This window comes from Meles meles, chromosome X (genome assembly GCF_922984935.1).
Source record: "Meles meles chromosome X, mMelMel3.1 paternal haplotype, whole genome shotgun sequence".
Classification (NCBI taxonomy): Eukaryota; Metazoa; Chordata; class Mammalia; order Carnivora; family Mustelidae; genus Meles; species Meles meles.
The window spans coordinates 94,932,163-94,955,273 of NC_060087.1; the positions used below are offsets into that span (position 1 = coordinate 94,932,163).

Below are 23,111 nucleotides of genomic sequence, written 5' to 3' on the forward strand. Positions count from 1 at the left end.
GACTAAGTTGGGAGAAAGCAACACCTTAAAAATCAGTGAGAAAGAGGGTCTGGCCATAGTGAGCAGGAAGTTTAAACTGGCCAATCTGAGTGTTGTTTTATATATGTATATACACACACACATTTATATATATATATATATGTAAATTTTGGATTAGGAACACTAAGAATTCCCATCCCTGTTTACTTTTTTTTTTTTTTTGTCTCAACCAGAGTAATGGCATGGGGCTAGTTGATAAGATGCTGTACAGAAGAAAGGAAAATTCCTAACCATCTCAGTGCTTTGCTTCTTTAAACACAGCTCAGGTGGGAGCTTCAGGCTTGGCTCTCACCATAAGATTGTTCACGCTGTTTTCTGAGAACTCAGCCTCCTCTTTCTGTAAACTTTCCTTCCTCCCTTTCAATCAACCTCTTCACAAGCCCAGCGCCTTGCATTCTCATTATTAATAAAGTCTTATCTGAGAACAATATTTAGTCATTTATGTTTGAGGGTGAGTAAGATTTTTAGGTGTCCCTTCTCCCGGGAGCAGTGGCACCATCAACGGATTGGGAATTTGCAGGTAGGGACTGCAGGTAGAAGTATTTGCCAGAACCCACATGGAGTCTTTTCTCTGCGAACACAGGACTAGAAGCGACCTCCTATTCTGATGATCAAGACTGACCTTGGTCAAAGCATCTTATACATAAAAAGAGGCCGTTTGATTCCCGCTCACTCTGGGAGATTGGGATCTTATATGGTGTAAATGTGCTGTGCTCTTAATTATGGCATTTCCATCATATATCGATCGTCAGCTTCCCCATCTATATAATTAAGGAGCCGGACTGATGAACATCGAAGTTTTCTTCCAGCTCGGACATTTTGGGGTTATATGATCATCGGTTCAACGTTAAAAAGAAAGAAAGAAAGAAAGAAAGAAAGAAAGAAAGAAAGAAAGAAAGAAAGAAAGAAAGAAAGAAAGAAAGAAAGACACTGTCAGCCAAAAATATTGAAATCGAATTTTATTTTTGGAAAATGGCATTACACACATCTTGCAAATGTACACAGAAATGAGAATGAGATGAAGAACAGAGCTCGAGAGCCAAAATGATTGCAAGAGCAGCTCTCCAGCCTCCTGGTATCGAATGCCGTGAAGCTGCAGCATTCACAGTTCACAACACGTTACACACATGGGGAACTTCTCTAGACTTTGAAGTCCTCTAACCAAAGAAAGCCCTCATGAAATCATGGAGGGAGGGAGAGGGATATTAACAGGCACAGGAGATGAAAAAGGTCTGCTCCAGCTGGTTTTACATGAGCCTCATCAAACCTACCAGTCCAAGTGGGAACAGCAAACCAAAAAGGAGAGAGCGCCTTTCTGGAACAGTACTTTAGAAACATAGTCTGAAAGCAAAGCTAGGCATTGCCTGGGCAACCAGGGGCAATGCTTCTCTGTGCATGTCCTCATCTTTTACAGCTACAACTCTTCTAAGGGGGCAGCTAAAAAGTCCCTAAGTTATCTATTGTCTTTCTCTGTTTTTTCTCTTTCTTTCTTAATAAGTATGGCTCGGTCAAGCAGAGCCTTGTGAGGTTTCCAGATACCTCAAAACTGTTGCAGGGATAAAGGAACATCATTGTCCAATGTCTTTCAATTGCACATGATTCTGAGAACTCTTCAACTCCACTATGTAAGCAAACGGTCAAACACATTCTCGAGCTCCCACCGATTTTATTTTTTTATGCAAAGGGAAGTTGAGTGTTTGATCATAACGTCATTCCTTGAGAAATGTTCACTAGCTGCTGAAGAGACTGTTGAGAAATGCCTTTCCCCCCTTTTTGGCCTGTTTGTTCCTTGCTGACTTGACTTGGCAAAAGACATCGGCCCCCAAATCAGTTCTTTACAACTATGAGACACCTGGGAGCAGGGGAAGGGAGCGGGCAGGGCAGGGAAGAGGGACCACAAGGAAGAATATATTCTTTTCAGAAGTTAAAATGAGTTATTTAAGAAACGGGATGTACACTACCATGCATTTACTTTCCAAAGCTAGTCACTAGCAAGCTAACACCTCTAATACTACAACCACCAATTACAGCTGTTTTTGCTACACTTACTGAGTTCTAACTACAGCAATAGGGCAGAAAGGGTGGGCTGTTTCCATTTTAAATTTTCTCCCTTTGAAAATGACCATAAAAGCGTTTTCTGTACAAGTTTAATGGCACAAAAAGGTGACCCGAACCTTTTTTTTTTAAAGAACTTACCACACATGAGAAATGCAAACTTCAATCAAAACATGCATTAGTTGTATACAAGTCATAAGGGATCATTGGCTTCAAGCCACAATATATTGCAGGACCATACATGGGAGACGTTTTGGTATAACTTCTTACTTGCTCAAATCCCTTTAAGAGAAGTTATAAAGAAAAGCCATCAGAAAGGGCATTCCATATGGCATTGCCAAGCCATGACGTCCCCAAGGGCTGTGTACCCTGTGGAATAAATTAGCACCTACAAGCTGACTTCTTGAGGCCCACTGATTACTCTATGTGGACTGCCTGCACAGGGATGCAAACAGCTGGAGTTAAGAATAAATGTTTAGGTGAATTTAGTAATAGAAGGACAAATACGTATTAATCAAGTGAATGTTTTGTTCTGTGGTAGGGGTTTGTTAATTACCCTTTCCATTAAATCAACCACAACTGCCTATCAGTTTACCTAAAACAGTTCAACAGTTGGCAAACCCCAAACATAAGGTTGTTACAGACAGCTTAATGTATCACGGGGTAAAACTTGAACCCAGTTGCTCCACCCCACACCCAATGCCCCCAGCCGGCCAAACCAAATGACAGCAGAGATGACCTGTGGTCTCTCATGATATTATACTGCAGCTTTTAAAATTATGAGCAAAGCAAATTAAATCAGTTAATAGTATTTAGCTGATAAGAATCCATGGGTGGACTTTTCTGTTCAGCTAATTATTTATCTGAGCACACTTCACTGCTCCACAAAATGGCAGACTAAAAAAGAACCACAGAGAGCTCTGTACAGTGCTTGGAAGGCAAAGACCCAAAGATACATGAGCTGTAAGGAAACTGCTTATAAAGATCTGCTTTGGGGAATGGCAACTGAAAATGGAGAACAAAGAGCCAGGATCAGATTGATTTCAACCACCATACTTCTGACTGGACTGGGGTATGATCAGCGCTGGTCACGTCCAGAAATAACATCACCAAGGCAAAACTTCAGGGCTAAGAAGAGGCATGTGCCCAATACCTAGACATGGATGAAGGAAGGAATAAAATGGGAGACAACAAACAAGAGAGGGAATTGCAGAGGCCAAGAGATGGGCATTTGTACTCTGGAAGAAGAGAGTGATAAGAGAGTATAAAAATGAGAGCAATTCTAATGAACTACAGAGAAAAAGATAAGACAAAGAAATACAGAGAGGAGGTAGACATTGGCAAAAAGACATTGATTCCTCAGGTTATTATTAACCCAGAAATGAGAAGTTTCCAGGCCCCCACGTGTGCCTTAGTTCACAAGGTGTTTGCTCTGACTTCCATTGTGCCACATAATCTCTCCCAACTAGCCTGTCCCTTCTAATCAGGAGCAAGAAGACCTTAATTTCCAAGGTGAATTCTATACACCCAATCCCAGGCATCTAAGGTAAGATGAGATTGCATCTGATTCCAGAAGATGTCAAAGTGTAGGCAGTTAGAAGCAGGTTCCAGAGTCTTGTCTTGTGATAGCCAGTGTCACACCACCTGGGCCAAAGTGGGAGGTCTGCATGGATCTTTAATGAGACACAAGCAGGAAACAACAGCAACACCAAGAGGTTGAATGTCAAGGCCACACTACATCTTTGGGGATGGAGATAAGCTCTGGGGACCAGGGTGGGAGAGACAGGAAAAAGTCTCTTTTTCCTGAAGAGATAGAAGAATAAAATTGTGAATTCACTTTAAGAAATGAATAGCCTGTGTTGTCTTGGTCCATAATCACAGCCTTTAGGACAATCTACTGAATATTAACAGCACTACACTGGGTCTGGGCCACCAAGAGCCAAAGAGTCTGTTGCAGATATCTCTCCCCCGCCAAAAGGTAGGCACGGGGAATCAATGCAGTATCCTTGCTCCACGTGGCCACATGGATAAGGAAGAGGAAACCCCATATGGAATCACAGAATGTTCCATTGGACAATACTACATAAGAGGTTTCCTTCCTAGGGCAACGGCAGAAGTGTGACAGCTCTCTTGCTACACAGGAGGTCTCAGATCACTTCTGGCATATCAATGTCTGGGACTTCATTCTCTCTGGATTCCAGGTCCCAAAACATAGGACCCTTAATGTCCCCTCATCTCATATGAGCTTCAAAATACTGACAGTTTACTAATGAAACCAGCCTAGGCCTAAGAGCCAAATCCCTGGATGCCATAAGGACAATGCATGATTGTGGCCTGGCCTTGGAGATTCAAGTGGCCCTTTGTGGCCAAGGAGAGGTTCCAAAGACCTGCTTCAAAAAATAAATCTCCAATGCCTTTTAGTCCCCATAGTGTCTTGGGTAGCAAAAGAGGTCATTCAAACCCCACTGTCCTGGGGCAGCTATCCAGAGATGTATCTTGGCATAGATGTTTTGAAGGTAGTCTGATCTCTGAAAACCCTCTCATCAGTGTGCTAGAGCTCCTCTGGGGTACATGGGCATGCTTATTCCCTTGTCCCAGGGAGATGTGTTTTTTTAAAAAAGAAAAGCAACTTCAAACCATATCTGAGGGGGATTGAGGGCATGTCCTGCCATTATTAAAGGGACTAAAGAAATAGATGTCATTTTGTCCAAAGCAAGCACCGCATTGCTGCTCTAAGACTTGGGCTGGGTGATTCAAAGAAGGATCAAGGGGGCTCAGACCCCTTCTATTTTCCTATACATCCACTTTAAGGTTCCTAGGTTCCTTCCAATTGGGGAAGAGAAGCAGGAAGAAGAGAGAACTTCCTGAGAAGCAGGGTAAGCCCAGAAGGAGGTCTCTTGGACCTGAACTAATGAATAACCCTTCAATCCCAGAAGGAGACTTACTGGGAGCCAAACCACAGGTTCAGACCTTGTTGCCCTGGTTTCTGCCATGGAAGGTCACAGGAGCAAGCAGCATACACAAGAAGGTGAGTATGGCATGTAGAGGACATAGCTTGCTATTTCAGTGCAAACACAAGGAGCCAATGTTTACCACGAGCTGGGGTGCATTTTAGTTATGAAGCCCCTTGCTTATACCTGGAAATTGTACCCATTGGGGCAGGATGGCTATGGGAACATTGTGGATGAGAACCACCAGAGCAAGACCAGGTTATTCTCTCTAGCTAGCCTCTCTCCCATATTTTAAAAGAATTCATTGCCAGTGAATGGCAGCCACAGTCATTCAAAAAATACTGAAAAGCTGTCTCGGACATTTATGGGAAACAAAGCTATGGTTCTAGTTCTTCCTTCCTTTCCCTGCTCTAGGAACAAGAATCATTTCCCTCAGCCTCTGAAGACCCAGCCAATAGGAGATGTGATGAGGTGAGCTGACAGGGAAAAATCAGCCTTCCCCCATTTCAGCTGGACAGGGCAGGAGCTCAGAAAGCCAAGGACTCCTCGAGGTGGGATAGTGATCCTCTGTGTTGGGTGGACAAGGTCAGGGACCTCATTGTTCCTGTGGGTCCTCAATGTCTCCTTCCCTTTGGGGACATCTGCAGTCCATGTGGATGGGAACCATGTGAACACAGGGAGAAAGAGCCATATGAGGTTGCTGGGTGGATTCCCCACTGAGCTCAGGGCAGCAGCATATGGCTCCAAGATGCAACATGACCCTGGGAAAGAATTCTCAGGAGTCTCATGGAAGGCAATACAGTTCAGTGGGAAAAGGCTCTGGAACAAGAGCCAATAGATGTGGGTTCTAATCCCAGCCCTGCCCCTAGACAGCTGTATGACCTTGGGAAAATTACCTCTGCCTCTCATTCCTGGCCTGAAAAGGGAATTTGGAGTAGATCGTGTGATCCTAAGGTTCCTTCCAGCTAGAAAGCTCTATGATTCAATCTAGGCTAATACTAAAGTCCTTAAGGACACAAAGCAGTCATGCTAATGGCTATCCTTTCCAAAACAGTGAAGAGAAAAGGAAATTTTCTCTCAATTTACCCCTAGTTAACACTACTTAAGAAGTTGTTCAGCCCAGTCCCATATATACATTTTCCCCTTCTTTGTCCCTATTTCTATTTCTGTAAGGGAGAAAAATCAGGAGGTAGGAACAAGCAACAGATGGATTGTGTGTGTGTGTGTGCGCGCGCGTGGGCATGCACATGCGTGAAAGAGGGAGGGAGGATGGGGGAGTGGTGGCAGATGCTTGCTGAATGACTTGATATTTGCTGAGTGTGCAGAAGGTAATATAATGGGACTTTAGTGGTAAAACCGAATTGGGCAAAATCTGGCATGAATGACAGGAGTGAAGGCGCACAGTTATGATTTTTTCTTCTGCCTTGAAAATGGGCTAATTTAAAATGCAATCATTAAAGGCTTAGATTTTGGAACAAGACCAAGCCCCTTGAAGTGGTAGTACAGAAATGTTCTCTTATAATTGATTAAAAGAAAGATGGAAAATCTACTTTTATGATTGAATACTGTTGGATCAAAGGTCACTCTCAGGAGAATGTGTCCATTTAGTACACCTGCCACCAGTGAGGAAATGCTCAGGAAGGTAGCACAGGGCCCAGGATAGGAGAGAATCTAAATTCCTCCTCTTGCTCCTCACTAGCCTGTCTGTTAGTGGCCTCAGCCTCCGTCTCATTTTAAATGGAAGCAACTGGGCTAAATGAGATCTGGAGAGAGTGGAATCTTTGGGGATCTGGCCTGAAGATTAAAAATAGACCTGCTACTCTCTCTACACTGCCCCTGCCCCCCTCCCCACCATCCCAAGTACCAGTTTTTCCCAATTAACTACAAATTGTTCTGGGAGGCACTAAGGAAAAACCTTGAGCTTCCAGAAGAAAGTAGGGAGTAAAGAAAATGGGCTCCGTCATGGTTTCCAACAGGCCTACACATAAAGGAGAGAGGCAAAGAGAGTTCTCATGATTTGGGGTTCTTTGGTGACCCATTGAACCAGGAATCAGTATTACTATCAATAGGACTTTTCTTGAGCCAAAGATATTTCTTGTAGCTAAGGTCCTCTGAAGCTTGTCTAGGGGCATCTGAGCTACCCCTTCCACCACCAATTTCCCTTCCACATCAGCAATGCCACCACGTTGCCACGGATCCGGGGTATCCTGCAGTATCTCCCAGTTCTGAAGCCACTGAGGGTACACACACACATATGCACACACACCCCCAAGCTCATTCCAGTTCAAGAGGAGGAACAACTGCAACTCCCTCAGGAACCAAACCACAGCCTGGCTTTGAGTGCTGCCCCTCACACACTATCCGAACAATTACAAAGAAATAAGGGGAAAAAAAACTTCATATCTGCTAAAAGCAAACACAGAACTGGCATGCATGGCTTTCCCTTAAATTTAGTCATCTTTGCCATTATGGGCTACAGTTACAAACAAAAAGCAGTGTTATGAACCGGTACCTCAAAGACTGAGAGCTATTTCGAATGATCAGTCCTTAGTAAAGAGAAATCCTTTCTAGCATGAAAGACAAGCGAAAGGTCTCTGTGTCTTCAGTATGAAATATCAGGATTGCAGATAAAAAAGACTTGCTTAAAATATGCCATAACATTTCCCTTAAAATATAATTAGAATGTCTGGTCCACGTTGAAATTATTAATGTAAGCATAACTGTTATAAAGTTATCAAAAGACTGATTCTATTGAATTGGCCTCTGCTACTCATTTTTGTTTCCTCCTGGAGGTTTCTGTTTGGCAGTGACAGCATGATTTCTAAACTATGTTATTCTTCTGTATTTTTTTTTTGGTAAATTTTCTGCATGTGTTTTTTAGACAAAAGAAAAACCACCAGTTTATAAAAAAGGAGCCTGAAGAGTTTGCTCCCGAAGTACAGACACGAAGTTTTATAAAAAGGATATTGGTTTTCTTGCTATAAAAAGCGACCAAAAGGTGTCAGACCTGAAAACAAATTCTCACAGTGTTTTCAGTGTTGGCTGTTTACAAGGCATTCAATAGAACAGAGACAGATGGATACCATACAGTTTGTGTAATAACTCGCTATGTTAGACAGCCTCCTAGAGGAATCGGGCGTACGAAGTCCCTCACCGCCAACCTTTAATTGCTTATTGATTCCAAATTGCCCCACTGGAGAGCTCGACAAGAAATTTGCTGTGCTTTAGAAATGCTACCGAAACGCCGACAGTGTTTCTTAATTCTGCCTAGTCTCGTTTTCACTAGCCCTGCAATGGGGTCCTAAGCATCTGCTGTCAGAATTACAAATTGCTGGTGTTTCTCCCCCTTGACAGCCAGAACTGGTGCTAGACGACAAACTGGGGGCTAAGTCGGGAGTGAAGAGCAAGGCTGGGGAGCTGCCTTGCCGCCCTCCCAGGATCTTCCAGCACTGTTGAGATTGGGAGACAAGGGGCACTTGGGTTTGTCACTCTTGGATTTGCCAATGAGTTTCTTTCCCACATACACGTTTTAAGGGCTATGTATGTAAACAACCCTCTACAGAAGGAAGACTGCCATGTATGAGCAAAGTGAGACGGGGGAGAAAGAACGCAGGCGCCTAAGTTTTCAATAGAAAGGTCATGGACTAGCACATTTTGCATCCCCGGAAAGTTACCCCGAAGGATGGTTATCGATCTATCTCTTATAATTGGTAACTGTGGATCAGTGGCCCAGAGGAGAAATCACAGGAACATAAACCCAACATATTACAGTGTGTTTTTAAAAATAACAACAATGACAAATAAAAATTTGAAAGCACCAATAGCCCTGTTGGACCCTTGAGCAGAAGTACCCTATTGTAACGGTGAGCTTGGATTTGTACTCTGGACTCTGAACATTCTCTTCTCTTTCACATGGAATCACCAAGTGAGTCTGAGTCATCCAAGGACAGAGGCAGGTACAGATCCTGTAAGAAGAGAAGAGGTCAAGTTAACTCCTTTTCTTGACATACTGGGCTCTGAAGTGGGCAACATCAGATGACTGGGTTGTTTTAATTAGTATTTTCTCTAATTTTTATTTTGAACTAATGACAGATTCAGAGGAAGCTGAATATCAGGAGGAATGCTTGTGCTGATGTACCCTTCACTCAACTTCCCCCAGTGGTAACATTTTGCCATTTTCCACGCACTTGTGTTGCACGAGTGTGTACGTAGTTCTATGCAATTTTACCACGTGTGTATTTGTGTGCCCATCGCCATAGCTGAGATACAGACCTGTACCCTCATCAATGGGCTCCCTCATGCTGCCCCATTTAGAGCTACAGAGCCCTGTCTCCCATATCTAAACCCCCCATGGCAACCAATGATCTGTTTCCCATCTCTACAGTTTTGTCATTCCGAGACTATTATATAAATGGAACCATATGGTATGTAACCTTTCAGGACTGGCCTTTCCCATTTAGCATAATTCTCTAGGGATTCATGCAAGTTGTGGCACACGTCAGCAGGTTCACTCCTTTATATTGCTGAGCAGTATTCTACGGTGCCATTATGCCACATGTTGGTTAAATATTCACCCATTGAAGGGCATTGCGGGCTATTACAATTTAAGCTTGCTCTAAACATTCTTATACAGGTTTTTGTATTAACATAAGTTTACGTTTCTCTGGGATAAATGCTCAAGAGTACCACTGCTGAGTCGTATGGCCATTGCACATTAAGTTTGTAAAGACTGCAGTATTGTTTTCCAGAGTGGGGGTACTCTTTACATTCTCATCAGACAAGTATTAGGGATCCAGTTTATCTACATCCTCGCCAGTATTTGGTGTTTTCTCTCCTTTTTATTTATCTAATCATGGGGGTTTTAAGTGGTATCTCATTACGGTTTTAATTTGAATTTTCCTGGTTGTTACTGGTATTGAACAACTTTTCATGTTGTCTGTTTATTTGCTTATTTCTTTTTTTTTAGAGACAAGAGTATGAGCAGAGGGTAGGACAGGGAGAAGGAGAGAACCTCAAGCAGACTCCACACTGAGGAGGGAGCCTGACAAGGGGCTCAATCTCACCATCCTGAGACCTGACCTGAGCTAAAATCAAGAATCAGACACTTAACCAAATGGGCCACCCAGGCACCCCTCTTCAGGTCTTTTGTTCATTTTCTAATATTTTTTTTTCTTTCTTACTGTTGAGTTTTAAGATGTTTTATCGTCTATATATGTCTTTGGCTAGCTATGTGGCTTGCAACTATTTTCTCCCATTCTGTAGCTTGTCTTTCCATACCTTTTGCATGGTCTTTGACAAAGCAAAAGTTTTTAATTTTCATGAGGTACAGTTTATTATTCTTTTTATTTTATAGATAGTACTTTTGTTGTCAAAACCTGAGAACTCTTTGTTTAGCCAAAGATCACAAGATCTTCTCCTAGGTTTCCTTTGTACCTCCTTTTTTTTTTAAATTTATTTGACAGAGAGAAATCACAACTAGGCAGAGAGGCAGGCAGAGAGAGAGGAGAAAGCAGGCTCCCCGCGGAGCAGAGAGCCCGATGCGGGGCTCGATCCCAGGACCCTGAGATCATGACCTGAGCTGAAGGCAGAGGCTTTAACCCACTGAGCCACCCAGGCACCCCACCTTTGTACCTCTTTTATACTTACATCTATTTTCCATTTTTTAAGTTAATTTCTTTTTTTCTTTCTAGAGTTAATTTCTGCATAAGACATGAGGTTTAAGTTAGGGGTCATTTTTTTGTTCTATGGATATTCAATGTTCCAGCACCACTTATTGAAAAGGCTATCTTTCCTCTTTTGATTGAATCTACACCTTTGTCAAAAATCAGTTGTGAATATATGTGTCAGTTCATCTCAGGCTCCCAGAGAACTGCCAGGTCCTGAACAAATGCTTAACCCAGAAAATGTACCCCATCTGCCTACTTGCAACTTATTTCCTGATGCTCTTCTGTTTTGCACCAGGAATTACAGTCCATGGCTCCAATACTGCCCAAGACTTGTCTACATCTTGAGGAGATGGGAAGAGGACATGGCATTAGTTTTTCCCACTGTCCTCAGAGCTGTATTTGGAGATACTTGTGATTCTTCTTGGACATATTTCACCCATAATCTAAATCAGTGATTTTCAAATCTCTGTCTCTGTCTCTCTCTTAATCTCTCTCTCTCCTCCTTCTAAGTCCTCTATTCAAATGAGATTTTGTTTGGAAGCCCAATACATAAAATAAATACAAGTGTAGCTGTTGTCGTTGAATCAGACATGGGGGGGGGCAGAATCTCACCCATCTCCAAATGAAACAGTTTGAAAACCACTGTTATCATTCACATTATCAGCAAGATACTGAAGGGAACCAAAAAATTTAGGGTCAACTCTGGATATTTAAGAGATCCATCTTGGTATAATCTCTCTTAGGTAGAGAATTGTCCAAATAATTGGAGCATACAGCTTTTCCGTGAGTCAGAGGGAAAAATGAAGATGAGGAAGAAGGATAAGAATAGGGAAGAGAGGGACTTATTTATCTAATGCTAAGAATGGCTTTTTCTATGGGGCACCTGGCTGGCTTAGTCGGTAGAGCATGTGACTCTTCATTTTGGGGTTGTGAGTTTGAGGCCCATGTTAGGTATAAAGATTACCTGAAATTAAGATGTTTAAAAAAAGGTTTTTTGCTTTTTTTTTTTTTTTTTTTGCTTAGAAGGAAGGGATAAGAAAATTTTTAGGCAGCTTCAATGGAAAGAGGAACAAAGTATATTCAGAAACCTGAGCTTTTAGTCCTGGAATTAGTACTACTGTGCCATTGAACAAGTCTTTGAACCTTGGTGTCTTCATCAAGAAAATTCAGTATTGGAAAGGCGATATGTAAAGTCTCTTCTACCTCTTTGACCATTATTTAGGACCCTCAAGGGACTACAATCATTAAAAAACAAAAGAAAGGCAAGTATAGCAAACAGACTCACTTCTCACCAACCCGGCTTCCCTTCATGGTAAATCAGGGGCTCACAAACTTTTTTGTAAAAGGCTAGATAATAAATATTTTGTGCTTTCTTTGCTGGTCACATATGGTCTCTGTCATGCCATCTTGTTTGTTCGTACTTTATTTTACAACTCTTTAAAGATATTAAAAAACATTTCTTTTTTCATATTGGAGGACCATCCCCAAACAACGAGGTCATAGGCAGTATTTGGCACCCTTGTTCTAAACTACCAAACACAGTCTCTTATAAAACTGATAAACGGGAAGTGCAAGGCTGAGGAAACAATAGAAGTTCAATAAAAACTTGTAAAATTGAACTCAGGGAAAGTGATATACAATCTGGTCCCATCTCTGAAGGGATTTTGTACTTGAATAAAGTGAAAATTGAATGTAGTCAAAAGTATCTTCGAGCTTTAGACTTCCAGAATGGCAAAGAAAGCCTCTTTGAAAATCTGCTACAATAGTGACACTGGAAAAATTGTTAAAACCAACATTTTCAGAACTCTGGAAATTAACCAAAAGCTTTCAGCAATCCAAAAAGTGTTTATTCAAGAAAAATGGCTGAATATCTGTAAGAATATCAAAATTTGTAGTGCTTTAGCTTATTTTCTTTCCCTTCTCCCTCTCCCCAACTCCAAGGTAGCCTTGAAAGCCCAACAGCCTCCCAATTCCAGTATCTGGAAAACAGCAAACTAGTATTGAGATGGTGCAGAATGAATTAGGAGCTCCCCCCCTACAAAAAAAAAAAAGCCCCATTCACAGAGAATTGTCACTATTTGGCTTGTTTGGTAGCTCCTTGGAAACTCCCATTCATACACTCTTTATTTGACCTAATGCAGAGCACACTCACTGTGAGTCACCTTTTCAGGTGTTTAAAATCACAGCTGCAGAAGAGGAAACTGTTGGGGTAAATGAAGCTGCTCCAAACATTAAAAGGAAAAGCTAGAGAATTAGTGTCCATAGGAGACTTTGAAAAGTTCCAACATATTCACATGCTCCCAGGAATCTCTGTGACATGGCACATTTTCAAGACTGGGTGTATTCTGAGAAAAGACCTAAAAAGGTCCTAATCTCTCACCTCTGGCTGGCCTTGAGGCCCTGCACAAGCAGCAAATGAAGGCTAAGACAAAATTACAAACTGCCTGAAAGAGCATTGAAATCATGCCCCAACACACACACACACACACACACACACACACACAGAGCATCTAAGCCAAAGCAGGGAGCCTTATTTGATCAAGGCATTTAAGAAAATCTAGTAAAATTATCTTTCAAGAATGAAGGAGAAAACAAGACATTCTCAGATAAACAAAGACAGGGCATTCATTGCTAGCAGACGTATCCAAGAAATACTAAAGAGAAGCTTTCAGGGGTGAAATGAAAGGACAATGGACAGTAATTCAAATCCGCATAAGAAAGAACACTTGGTAAAGGTAAATACAAAATACACAAGTTTATTTTTGTAACTCTTTTCTTCTATTATCCAGTTCAAAAGACAACTGCCTGTAATGGTAATTATATATGGGTGCTGATGGACTTATTATGCATAAAGAGGTAATTTGTATGTTAATAGGAGCCCAAAAGGAGGGGAAGGGAGGAGGGTCAAGGCCATACTATAGTAAATATTCTTATGTTCAATTGAAATTAAGTTGATATTATTCCAAAATAGATTGCACTAAGATGTCAATTGTACTCTCCAGGGCAGCCAAAAACATAACTCAAAATTAGTAAAAAAAAAAAAAAAAAAAAAAGAAAGAAAACCAAGGAGATTAAAATGGTACATTAGAAAAAACATCTAACACAAAAAAGAGCAAAAATTGAAGAATAAGGGAACCAAAAAACATAAGACATGTAGAAAATAACAAAATGGCAGATGTAATTTCTACCTTACCAGTAATTACATTAAACATAAATAGATTAAGCAACCAAATTAAAAGGTAGAGGTTAGCAGAATGAATTTTAAAAACAAAAAACAAACAAACAAAAACCCATGATCCAGCTCTCTGCTGCCTGAAAGAGACATAATTTAAAGACACAGATAGGTTGAAAGCAAAAGGATGGAAAAAGACTTATCATGCAGATAGTAATCAAAAGAGAGCTAGAGAGGCTATACTAATAACAGGGGGAGAAAAAGCTGAACAACTCAAGAGAGCAGGCCAAATAAAGTCCCAAGCTGCCTTTGGGAAGGTACCAGTGGAAGGTGCTGGGACAGGTCAATCTTCTCAGAAGGACGATAAGGGCAGAAATGCATAGGACAAAGACACAACAAGAAGCAATGTAGCATGGGAGACCTATATCCCAGGCCTATCCCGGCTATTTAACTTCCCCTTACAGGGTCTTTGCTTCTATATCTGTAAGTTGGGAAAGATGCAGACTAGAGATCTTTCAGTTTCCTTCTGGTTCTAAAATTCTCTAGGTCAGATCATTGCATTTTGTTTTTTATTAGTTAGACCAAAGCAAGAGAAACAAGCTAGACACTGTCAAGTTCATGAACTCCTTGGGAATTTTAAAGGTCTTTTCATTATGGAGGCCACTTTGAGTCCTACCACACTGAACCCTGGGTTTCAGCATTCACCCTTGCTCTTGATTATTCATGTAACAGAACCTTCATTGTGGTTGGTTGGCTGGTGGAATAATTATAGGAGACGATTATTTCAGACTTATATTTCATAGGAAGGCCTAGGGGTAGAATCAGAAGGAGACTGCTCTTGTAGCTGCTATGACTTGGGATGGATAAAGTGAGAGTCAGGCTGTGGAAGGAATCCATAGGACTAAGCTTGGGAATGAAATTCTGTAAGTCTGTCCTCCATCCTCTTATTTCATATTCAAAAGGTTTTCTTATGTGAGTAGAACAATGTTCAGAAAAAGGAATTATGTCAACTGTTTTTGTTGATCGATATGTAGAAATACAGAAACACACATATTGCTTAACAATACAAATAATTTGCACCTGAAATTCATTTGCTGAGTCCCCTGGAGCCCTACAGAACAAAATGTTTGTAACTAATACAGCTGTGCTGGCGATACTATTGCGTTAGAAAAAACAAAATCTTGGTTTCTGGTCCAAGGAGCTTATAGTCCAAAGGAAGTCAGAGAGGAGTTTTGAGAAACCTGGTTTCTGGTTTGGGTTTGCTTTTTCCCAAATGTGCCCTGCACTTTTCTGATGGTGTGGCTTTGTTCTTGTTGATTTATTATTATTATTTTTTTAATGATGGCATGCCCATTCTCTTCACCAGCCAACAAAAGACTACCCAGGCTTCAATGCCCCACTTAAATGTCACCTAGTCTGCAAAACTTTCCCCAGCTCTCACTGTCCCCCAGGCAGAGGACTTTCCCACCCTTTTGTCCGTTCTTGATTACCAAAATCCACTTAGAGTGGTGTCTGTGATTTAAGGATGAGGACCCTGCTTTATTCATCAAATTATCTCTCCAAACACTTACAGGACAACAGAAAAACAGTCTAGAAACATAGAGGAAAATGTGTATCTAAATAATGTTAGTTATATTTTCAAATAGTATGTCCAATATATTTCCCTCCGATCTCTGGATAACTTTGCAAGCCAAATGCCTCCACATTAAAGGCATGATTGCAATCACTGATCTGGAAAACATTTTTAAATAAAAGGGTTTCCCTATATTTCTAGGCTTTTCAACCATCTTTAATGTGCTACCTTCTCCAAATTGTTGAACCATACTAGGGTTGTCTTTGCCCTCAGCACCCCCTTTTCCTCATTTCTAAAATGGAAATGCCACCTGCCTTATCTCTGTCACAGTGTTATCACAAGGGTAAAAAGGAAAATGTGCAAAAGGATAAAGCAGTATGGAAATGCACAATGTTGTTCTCATTAACTATCCAAGGACTTACTTTGTGTCCATATTGTAGCACTTGAGTATGCGGACTTTGGCTAACCCCCTCACAGCTGCATTAAAGAAGATTCTCCATGAGCTGCTTAAGAGGGGAAGCCAAGAGGCTGATTATAGCTTAGGGCCCTGCCACAGCCATCAAAAGTTACCAAAGGGATACTGGGACTTCAAGTTTGTTTCCAATTGCGCAGGAGGAATGTCATGGCCTCGGCCACCTGCTTCCTGTCTCCACCATGACTCACACCTTTCAGGTCCACTTGGATTTAAGTTCAGATAAGAACTGCTTAGGCTCACTGCCCAAGGACATTGATGGTGCTAACTAAGGCTCAGGTAACTATATAAAAGGAGGAGTAAGAAACTGAGTCCTGAGGCCCAGGGGGACTAAGCCAAGGTCATGAAATTTTTAGCTTATTCAGAAAAAACAGTTCACCCTGCATCATTAGTAGGGTTAAGCATGAGGCTGTTGCCTCTGGATTGGATACACTAAGAGAGACATGACATTACTTCTATGATAATTCCGCCCCAAAGGTGTCATATGGACTTAATCACAAGGAAACATCAGACACATCTAAATCAAAGGACATTCTACCAAAGAACTGTGCTGTACTCTCCATTTCTATAATACACCATCAAAAAGAAAGACTGAAGAACTTTTCTAGATTAAAGAAGGCCAAAAAGACATAAAAACCACAGATGATGTGTGGTTCTGGATTGGATCCCAGACCAGAAAAATGATGGGACTGGGGCAATTGATAAAGTCTGAGTATGGGCTGTAGAGCATATAATAGTGTCTTAGCAGTGCAAATTTCCCAATTTTCATCATCGTGCTATTGTCAGGACTGAAAATATCCTTATTGTTAGGAAATACATGCAAGCATTTAGAGGTAAAAGTGTATGATGCCTTCAGCTTAGTCTCAAATGGTTAAAAAAATGGTGAAGTGTGTATGTGGTGTGGAGAGAGAGAACACAAAAAAATAAAGTAAATGGGGCAAAAATCTAAACAACTGGTGAATCTGTGCAAAGAGTATACAGGACTTCTTTATATTTTTCCTTCAAATCTTACATAAATTTAAAATGATAGCAGAGGAAAAAGTTAAAAAGTTAGAAAAAAGTGTACCAAAATCCAAATAGTTTTTAAAAGTTTGCTTTTAAATCACATAAGAAATCATATGTTTATTTGATTATTTGCTTTAAATCATAGGAAATCATATAATGTTTATTTGCTTCACTGTCATAAAAAAGAGTCGTTTAAAAAATAAAAGTATACACTGAAAATCCCACAGTGAGGCTCTGACAGTGCTGCCACCTATAGCTTGTTCTTCAGTGGTTAAATTGGTTTGTAGAATTGAGTCAAAAGAAAATGAAACACCCACACAAAGTTTGCAAACCCAACCAGGAGAAACAGTTTAACAATGCCAGCACTCACCTCAACAGGCTTATGGACAATGGGACCTCAGCCGAAATGAACTGAACATGTCAATTGTTAAGCTGAACAACTCAAGAGAGCAGGCCAAATAAAGGCCCAACTGCCCCAGTCTTTTAGGAAGGTGCCACTGGAAGGTGCTGGGGAATATCAGTCTTCTCAGAAGGACAGCAAGGGCAGAAATGCATAGGGCAAAGACACAGCAAGAAGCGATGTAGCGTGGGAGCTTCTGCTAGAGAGTGGAACAGCCGAAGTAGGCTACTCCCCATCTTGGAGTGTCCATCTTAACAAGCTTTGCCCAGAAGAATAACTGAGTAGTTTTCATCCATGCTACAACCTCTAGGTAACACTGGCCATACAAACAGTGCAGCAGATCATCCTTTGGGGAAACCAAATAGCTGAGCAGGACAATTAGAAGGTTCTGGTCAGGGTCAGTACCAGAAACTGAAACATTACAGGAATGGAACAGGAAGTAGGAACAGTGGAATAGGTAATGGCCAGATTAACCAGGAAATAAAATTCTAATGTAGAGAAATGAAAATGGATGTTGGGCAGTAGTGTGCTGTTACATGTTTAACAACTGACTTTCTGGGGGAAAAAAACAACAGCCTTGGTGTGTAGTGTGTGCTGATTTCCATGATGCAAATATTCCCATCACGGCTGAGTTCTAGGTACCAACATGGCGTCACTGAACACGGAGCGGGGAAGGGATGTGTAAAATCAGCTCTCATGAGCTAACAAGAACTGGCTCAGGCATACTGGTGGCGGTAACCTGGGTGCCAGTCCTATGTCTACCACCACCTAGCAATGTCACCCTATTCACTTAACCCTCCTGGAGCTTCATTTTCTCACCTGCAAAAGGTCATCTTCACAAGAAGATCGAGAGAATCAAATGAGAGTAATTTATCTCTATCTAAAATCTCTTTCAGCTCTGAACATCGGTGGTTCCATGATGGAACTGGCCACATTCATGGCCTTTTGCCTTTTTCGATCTCATATTGAGTCTTATGAACAGGGAGAAGACAAAAGAATTCTAGAGGAAGCTGCTCCAGAGTGTGGCTGTCAGAGCAGAAACCACGTTCACGTGGCCTCAGGGATGAGGTTCAAGGCTGTGACCACTCCCACTCCAGATTTTCTATATGGAAGAGATTCCTGGGTGGGAATCTTCTTGAAATGTGGGACTAATGAGTTTACCAAATTCCCTTATTTTAGCAGGATATTGATTTGGGATGACTTGGAGGTGTCAACTGTGCCCAGGCATGACCAACACAGTGTATATGTGCCCTCTCCTCCGCACTGATCCAGAGTCTGCCTGGGAATGAAGCATATACAGGGAAACTTCGGTCTGTTCATATCTTGATGTCCAGCAAATCTAAAGGGAGTCACTCAGTGCTAACTTTCTTTAACTGCTGTCTGTGTCTCTTCTACTGACTGGTGCCTGGGGACATAAATTGCCCTCAATCTCCTCTTTGCTGTGCCTCTGAATTGGAGTGAAAAGCACTTAGCTCATCCTTCGAGCCATCATTTGGGGACTCCATGAACTCAGAATGGGTATTTGGGACCTTTGTTACCTCTTCCTCTTGGGTAAATGTAACTGGAAATAGGTAAATGTGAGGGGTGGGCAGTCAGAGAAATAAATGGAAGTGACTGGAACTTTGGGCCCTGCTGTGATTCCCAGGGCTTCAAGCTCAAGGATCCAGAGGAAGGGAAATTTTGGCCTTGGTGCATTGCTGAAGTAGCTGGCTGAGCAGACCCTCACCCAGCCACTCAAAGAAGTTGGAGTGCAAAGGGGTTTAGTAAGGTATAAGAGACATAATACCTTGTGCTTCCGGAGGCTGCCAGGACTGGTGGGCGTGGAGATGGGTGACTGTTTAGACTTGGGGGTAGAGAGCTGGCTGCTGGAGGTCCCGTTTGCTAGCCCGAGGCAAGAGAAAAGGAAGGGATAAGAATCAACAGCATACAAAGGAACCAGTTTTCCTTCCCCTCTAAAGACACTAAGAACATTCAGGCAAGGTACACAGACAACCAAGTGATTTGATGAGCGGAACAAAGGTGAGAAGAAACACATTCCTCAGAAAGGCCAGAACTACAATCCTCGGTTAATTAGATCCTGGAGCAGTGCAGGGCCGTAATCCTCCCACCTCTCCCTTGAGTGCTTCCAATTACAGGGCTCTGGTTCTTTTCAAATCCTTCTCATATATTCATTCCCAAATTTGACCCTCACACCATATCCAGGAGGTAGTCTGGGAACATATGATTTTGTTTCAATGTTACAAGGCAGAAAAAAAGTGAGGCAAAAGAGGTTCTGTGCCTTACCTTAAAGGGGAAGGGACAATGGGTGACTGAGACCAGAGATACATCCCCTCTGGTGGCAGCTGATGTGGCAGGTATAAGACAGCCCCATGGTCAATCTCTCCCCACTCTATCTTTCCCTGCTCACCTCCCCCCAACTCCCCCACCCACCCGGCCCCACTCTCTCTTCCAGGCTTCATCCTGGCTGAAAAGAACAGAAGGAAAGGAAAAAGAAAGGGAACTACTCAGGAAGAAGAATAGAAAAGAATGTTTGTGAGACACTAAAGGCCTGCAGACCAAGATGGGCAGAGGAGGGAATCAAAAATGAGGGAGAGAAAGAGATCAGGAGTGGAGAAGGGAGACAATGAAAAGGGGGGGGGATGTAAGAGATTAGGAGAAGAAAAGAATGAGGAAATTTGAAACCAGGAGAAAGACACGGAGCCGGAGGAAGGCATACAGCCATGGGCAGAGTTAGGGTGCACCCCCATTTCTCTCTAGGCCAACAAAAGGCTGAAAAGGAGATGGTTAAGTATGTAACATTTTGATATTCCATTGTGTTTGCAAGTTGTTTTTATATTCCCTTTGCTAATGAGCTTTTTCAAGATCTAATCATGTGAAAAAAAATGCAGTGCATGGAAATGAAACAATTAAACAGCTTTTGAATGGATTCGTGTTTAGACATCTCATGTTAATTTTTTTTTAAATCTAAAGACCAACATTGTTAATCAGAGATATTCTGAAACGTGCTTTAAAAGTAAAGGGATTCTTTAAAAATATCCCAAAGCATGTGGGGGCAGAGGGAGAGGAGGAGAGAAACAAGAAGGAAGGGCAGAAAGAGAGAGAGAGAGAGAATAGAAAATTCTGAAAGTTAAGCAGGAGGATGGCCTGAGAATGTTGCTTAAACTATTGTATCATGAATATTTCCTGAGGATATAGTTCCTCTCCTCCATATAGGATAATGTTTTTCTTAGATTCCGGAACCTGTGTATCAACTGTAGAGATGGAAGACACACCAGTGGGGAGTTTGCTGAGTCTATCCAAGTGCAAATAAGCTGAAAACTAGGCAGATAGGTATCCACTGTCTGGCTTGAGCTCTGTATTAGTGAATGCCTTTCTCACCCACTTACAGAGAGATCTTCCTCCCTGTCAGGGCTTCCTGCAAGTCATTCATTCATTTAGCCAGTAGTTACGGGGTGCTTTCTCTAAACTAGGCCAAGTATTAGACATTGGGGTTTCAGAGATGAGTAACTCACTTCCTGTAGTGATTCAAACAAGAATATGGGGGGCTAAGTACTACAGCAGACCCACGCAGGGGTAATTATGAAACCCCCGAGAAGAGGCTTTGAAATCAGGGGACTGGGAGGCACACAGGAGGAGGTAATGCCTGAGAAAAAAAAAAAAAAAAACCTTGAAAGATGACTCTGGAATAATGGGAGAAAGATCTATGGAGACAGAAAGTAGATTAATGGATGCCAGGTCCTGGCCAGGGTTGAAGTGGGTAGTTGGGGAGAAATTAAAAGTGTCTGCTAATAAGTACAGAATTTATTTTAGAGGGATAAAGGTGTTCTGGCAATTGTGGTGAAAATCGCACAACTCTATGGCTAAACTAAAATCCATTGAACTGTACATTCTACAGGAGTCAATTCTCATGTGAATTGTATCTCAATAAAGCCATTATGAAAAGATGAATTGGAACTGCTTAGGCAGAGGGCAGAAAGGGTATTCTATTTTTTTTCCAGAAAGGGTATTCTGGCCTTTAAGATTGTACCAGTAGGGGCAAGGACATGGGAGGGTAAAAGAATACTGTACATTTATAGAGTACAAATAGCTTAAAATGGCTCAAAAACAAGGTGCCAATAGTGAGTTACAGGACATGAAATGGGAGATGACATGGGCTGTGGGGGCCTTTTGTGGGGCCTTCTGTTTGAGTTTCACTTGTGAAAGAAATCTGAGAGTGATACTCCCAATTTTGCATTTTAAAACTACTGCTCCGATTACTTTGATAAAGTTTGGGTTGGATGGGATGGGCTGGGGTAAGGGTGGAAACAAAGAGACTGGTTAGAAGAAAATGCACTAGTCCAGGGGCACCTGAGTAGCTCAGTCAGTTAAGCATCCTCCTCTTGATTTTGGCATTGGGCTCCACACTGGGCGTGGAGCATGGTTGGGATTTCCTCTCTCCCCCCTCTGCCCCTCCCTCACTCTCTTTAAATTCTTATTTAAAATAATTTTTTTAAAAGAAGACTTTGCATGAGTCCAGGTGAGAGGGGATGATGACTTAAAGCAATGGAGAGGGAGAGAAGGGACAAGGCAGAAGATAAAGACCTATAGGAGAAATAGCTTAGAGTGTTATGTGCATGCACTGATAAGCCATGCCAAGAAGAAGGTGATCTGTGCCAACCAGCATGGAGATGTTGGGTGCTAGGCTTGGCCAGGGCACTAGGCTTTCTGGTGAATGAAGGAAGTGCTGTGGGAAAGGCAAGAGTGTGTGGAGCTACAGTGGGGTACAGTAGTCCATTACAGGAAAAGGAAGGAGTTGCGGGGCCACCTACAGTGCCTGAAGGCCTCCCTAGCAGGACCTGACCTATAATATACAAGCTAAAGAACAATCTTGGAGATCGGTCTGAGCTGACATAATGCAAGTCTTCCCAAAGAGCCCTGACCTCAGCCATGGTCTCACAGATGTGGGCATCCCCAGGTAAGTTCTGGCATTTTGTTCCATGGGATCGATGCATCCTTTGGCAACAATGGATTGTAGTTCCCCAGCATTTGTCAGCCATGCTACACAGTGGTGGTGGCCATACTCCCCGTGTAAAAATGATCTTTTTCACCTACACTCTTATCTAACTGAGGGTGAGGCCACTGGTCTTGCCAAAATGGAGAAAATTGTGAGCCACAAGCATGTCTGTAAGGGAGTTTCCACCCACTTATTGGCCATAAACCTGCACAGACAGGTTCTTGTGCAACTTTCAGTACTTTTCTCAATATTTTTGGAAACTCTCTCCCTCAAACACTTTAGAAGTAATACATAAATCCATATGTTATCAATACCTCTCTGTCTAGTCTGTGTATGTGTCTATGTTGATTCTCTGCCACTCTCTGACTAATTAATCTTAAGCTACCTATAATAAAAGTCTTTATTTTGTCATCCACATTCACCAAACATTTTGAAAATCAGTCTCTTAATATCTTAACTGCCACCCACTTCAGTGTTGGAAAATGCAAACACTTGCCCAGACTTCTTTCCCCCCACCAGATGTCCTGATGGACTAAATCCCAAAGATGGACATGAAGACATGAGAGAATGTAGACACACACAAGCAGATGTTAAGTCTTCACAAGCTGAAGGATCCCTATGTTTACAGACTAGATTAAAAATACATTCACACAGGGGAAAAATACCTGGGAGGGTGCCATTTGATATGGACTCTAAAGCCAATTCATATAAATGTCAAGTAAGAGAAGGAGCAGGAAAAAAGTGCAAATAGGGTCTGAAAAACTGTACACGGTCTCACACTGGCC

The 23,111-nt window shown here is 41.9% G+C and overlaps 1 protein-coding gene across 1 annotated transcript in view; it reads right to left on the reverse strand.

Annotated features, from left to right (window-relative positions):
- Positions 1-1,022: 1,022 nt before the first annotated feature.
- Positions 1,023-23,111, reverse strand: part of DCX (doublecortin) — a 115,035-nt gene continuing 92,946 nt past the window's right edge. The window contains exons 6-7 of the mRNA XM_045996547.1: positions 19,120-19,214; positions 1,023-9,010 (exon numbers count right to left, since the gene is read on the reverse strand). Of these exons, the coding sequence (XP_045852503.1) occupies positions 8,954-9,010; positions 19,120-19,214 (152 nt within the window). The 3' untranslated portion in view covers positions 1,023-8,953. The remainder of the gene's footprint in view (positions 9,011-19,119; positions 19,215-23,111) is intronic.